Below are 3,782 nucleotides of genomic sequence, written 5' to 3'. Positions count from 1 at the left end.
TATATATATCAATTTCTTCTATAAAAGCACTTTAAAAAATTCTGGAAAGGAGTTAATTCATCTCTTATTTAATTAATTGTGGGAGGCCCCTTCTTTTCAGTAGCTTCTTAATAATATAACTTTTTTCTTTCAAATCTTTCTGTTTACATTTTTAAATAATGAATACATTTTCCTAGTCTTAAATATTTTAAATAGAATTGGTAATTTTCTTTTTGTTTTATGTAGATATCATTTAATTATAATTAAAAGAGATTTTGTTGGATTTATAGCTCTCAATATTTTTTCATTATCTCACAGTTATTTTCTTTTATTATACTTAATTAACTTAATTGTTTTAAGATTCATTAATTTTTTTTATATGTTTCTGATTGTTTTTTTTAGAATTATATAAACAAGTTTGGTTAAGATTGAATTCTGTGTTGCCTCGGTGTTTGTGGGTAATGACTATTAATGCATTACTTCCTGAATCCCCTCCGAACATACCTACTACACCACTAACACAGGAGAATATTGTTCTGGATCCTCTCCAGGTTTTGCGATGTGACAGCAGGATTTTCTGGTATTTTATGATAACTTTCATTTCCATTTTTAAAACTTTCTGTTCTGTATTATGCATATTCAGTTAAAAAAAATATTTAGAGAATCTATAAACAATTTTATTTTACACTTTTAATGTGGAACCTTATCCTATTTTCTTATTCTGAAAGCATTTATTAATTGCAGTTGATGCATGTTCGTATTATTTAAATATTTTATTGGTTTATATTTATAATTGTCTAGTACGGAAATGGATCTTTACCTATGTTCCATTATGAAATATTTAATAATTTTGGTGTCTTGATTAATTGTTTTGGTTAGCATTTTATGGTGTACATTAATAGTTTTTTATATTATATAATACAATGAATTAAACTCGTCTGTCTTACTATTATTTGTGTTGAATTATTTTCATCAAATAAATATAATTCATCAAAATTTAATCTTCCTGCGGTAAATGTTTTGTGGTAATTGCTTATCAATAATTCATTTTCTAGATCACTATTATCAAATTTATTTTTATTTTTCTTTGATTCCATTACCAACCAGTCAAAAAAATATCTGCAAGCAGATATTGCTTCCTGAGAAATGGACCTTTTCTGTTTCGTTGACCATTCATATATTTTTTCTGGATGGAATTGTAAGCCAATAAAGGGAAATTTCATTGATTCAGCTATAGCAATAGATAGATTATTCGTATTTCCTGGTTTGATCGTTGATATTATTTTCCAATTATTAAATTTTTCGTTCATTACTTCTTGTGTTATGTAAAACCTAAAATCATCAAAATGATAATATCTATAAATGATTTACGGTAAGTGAATATGAAGGAGATAGTTAGGGCAGTGATCAAGAAGAGACAAAAGTTCCAATTTTTGTTTCTTCTTGGCTGCAGCCCTATCTCCTTCATAAATATCTTATTAGAGAAGTTTGTCGGGGGGTGCGGTCAGCAAAGACTTTGCTGACCGCACCCCCCGACAAACTTCTCCAATCATTAATCTACAGTCAACTATCTACACCTCATTATAAATATCTTATATATGAATGATTCTAAATGAAAAGTAATTTTGAACTTATGTAGTAAGACTCTTTACAATTTAAATTATAATAGTGTTAGCCCCATTTTGAAAAAAAGAGTGCAGAAAATTATAAATTGTTATTTTAAGTAAATAAAACGCTTTTAAGAATTTTTTGTATATTGGGTGGGGGGGGGGATAGTCTCATACAAAAGACACCCCTAACTATATCCAACGTTATAAATTAAAAAAAATTAAGATAAAATAAATAGATTAAAATAATAATTCTTAATAAAAGATACAAGGAAAATTAATAACAAAAACAATGACATTTATGGATTTAACAAAATAAATAATTGACTTCTAATGGATAAAAAAAAAAAAAGTGAATTTAAGAAAAAGATAAGGGGAGAAACTTAAGAAATTAAGATAAAATAAAATTTTAGAGTGACAATAACAGAACTGATAAATTTAGAACTTATTTCCTGCAGTAGCCTTGGCGTCTGTCTTCGGGTTTTGGTTGGGTTTCCCAAGTTGTAGGTCACTGGTCCTTTAACTGTTGGTAACTGGGTGTGGAACTTCATGAACCTTTTTTATGTAATCCTCTATTTGTAATTCCCAATGCAATTGGCTGTTTCTTACAAACCAAGGAGCATCCACTGCAATTCTCGCGACTTTATTTTGAAAAGATTGTGATTTTTCCTTTTCGTAAAGGTTGCTGCTCCCTATACCACAGCCATACATCAGCAATGGCCTGAGAATTTTTTTCAAAATAAGAGTAGCTGTTTCTGTTTTTAATTTGGATTTTTTATTTAGGATAGTATATAGCATTGCTAACCTTGTGTAGGTTTGAGTTAGTTTGATGTTGATATGGTGGTTCCAGGTAAACAATTCTGGTCACTCTAAACCTAGTCGAATCTCATGACAAAATTGTTGATAAGAAAGGGAAATGCTGCCTATTACAGGTAGTGTAAGGTGTTCTAAATCAGGAGGCAGGCAGAACCAGTGCAATACTGAAATGAAACATCTTGAAAATATTCCTGGATACAAGGAGGCAAATAAAAACAAGTGTTTCTGAGCTGACTTTCATAAGATTTAAACAATCAGCAGATCACTGAAGTAGTTTTGAAAGAACCTCTTCCTTCACTTTTAATGTCTCAGATGAGATGAAGATGAAGTAGTAAGCAGAAGGTTTCCTGCTTAGACACCACAGCTCCACTTTATGTTGTGGTGGCATTGATACTCTATTGAATACTGTGTTTCTGAAGCTCTGAAGTAATATTTCTTCAAGGGGATGGTATTTATTTTCTTTGACAAAAAAATTAATTTATTGTCTCAAACTCGTGGAGTTTGGTAATTTTGTTTCAATTAATGTCTAATTTGGCATACACCCTAGTTTCGGTCACTTATTAAGCAAACTTTTGAATAACTGAAGGATTATCAGAACTTCACTGTATTTAATGTTAGTTTAACTTCCTAATATTTAAATTATAAATATGCTTTGATTAGGGTTAAATAATGGTTATTTATAATGTGATTATTGCAAGTAAAAAAGTTTATATTATTTTCCAATTAACAAACAGGGCATACCAAACATATATCTACTACTCATTGTATTATAGGAAATTGAAATTTGTTTTATAATTCTCATTACAGGGTCATTTAATTTTCAAAATTTAACTTTTTCATTAACTTACTTACTTAAGTAACTTACACATTTTGGTAACTTTAGACATTCTAATATAAAAATTATTCTTTTGCTATAAAAATACTTACTGGTGACTAAAATAATGTAAAGGTTTTTTTAATGTATCAACAATGTTTTTTTCTGTTTCATTAAGATTTTTAAAGAGTATGCTCTCATTGCAACCTTCACAGAAGTCTAATGACATTATTGATTGATTAAGTCTACCCATTTCTCTGTATTCCTTTTTATTTGCTTCAATAAAAAGCATAACTTCAAGTCCTAAGCATATTCCAAGTATTGGAAAATTCTCTTGGCCTTCCCTGTTTATCTAGTAACATAAAAATTACTTTAATAAATATGTATCTATTTTTCATAATGTTGTTTTTGTTAAATTTAAGTTAATGTGTTTTTATTAATTTTTGTTTAATATTGAGAAATGGTGCATAATTAGGCCTAATGCTTATATTACTTTAAATAATTCCCAGAATTTTAGAAAATATTAAGTAAAGTATTTTGAAAATAATTTTTTTATTAATAATTCA

At 28.2% G+C, this 3,782-nt stretch overlaps 2 protein-coding genes across 3 annotated transcripts in view; one reads left to right on the top strand and one right to left on the bottom strand.

Moving 5' to 3' along the window:
* Positions 1 to 3,782, top strand: part of IntS2 (integrator complex subunit 2) — a 30,916-nt gene that overhangs the window by 8,904 nt on the left and 18,230 nt on the right. For both annotated transcript variants that reach the window (XM_014435734.3, XM_014435733.2), the window contains exon 14: positions 382 to 559. In XM_014435734.3, coding sequence (XP_014291220.1) covers positions 382 to 559 — 178 coding nt within the window. The remainder of the gene's footprint in view (positions 1 to 381; positions 560 to 3,782) is intronic.
* Positions 559 to 3,782, bottom strand: part of LOC106690332 (gamma-glutamyl hydrolase) — a 4,431-nt gene continuing 1,207 nt past the window's right edge. Inside the window, exons 3-4 of the mRNA XM_014435737.2 lie at positions 3,330 to 3,568; positions 559 to 1,311 (exon numbers count right to left, since the gene is read on the bottom strand). Of these exons, the coding sequence (XP_014291223.1) occupies positions 891 to 1,311; positions 3,330 to 3,568 (660 nt within the window). The 3' untranslated portion in view covers positions 559 to 890. The remainder of the gene's footprint in view (positions 1,312 to 3,329; positions 3,569 to 3,782) is intronic.

Source organism: Halyomorpha halys, unplaced genomic scaffold (genome assembly GCF_000696795.3).
Source record: "Halyomorpha halys isolate HHAL.00 unplaced genomic scaffold, Hhal_1.1 Scaffold1664.1, whole genome shotgun sequence".
Lineage (NCBI taxonomy): Eukaryota > Metazoa > Arthropoda > Insecta > Hemiptera > Pentatomidae > Halyomorpha > Halyomorpha halys.
The sequence above is the reverse complement of the archived record's forward strand: the minus strand, read 5'-3'. Positions and strand labels throughout refer to the sequence as shown.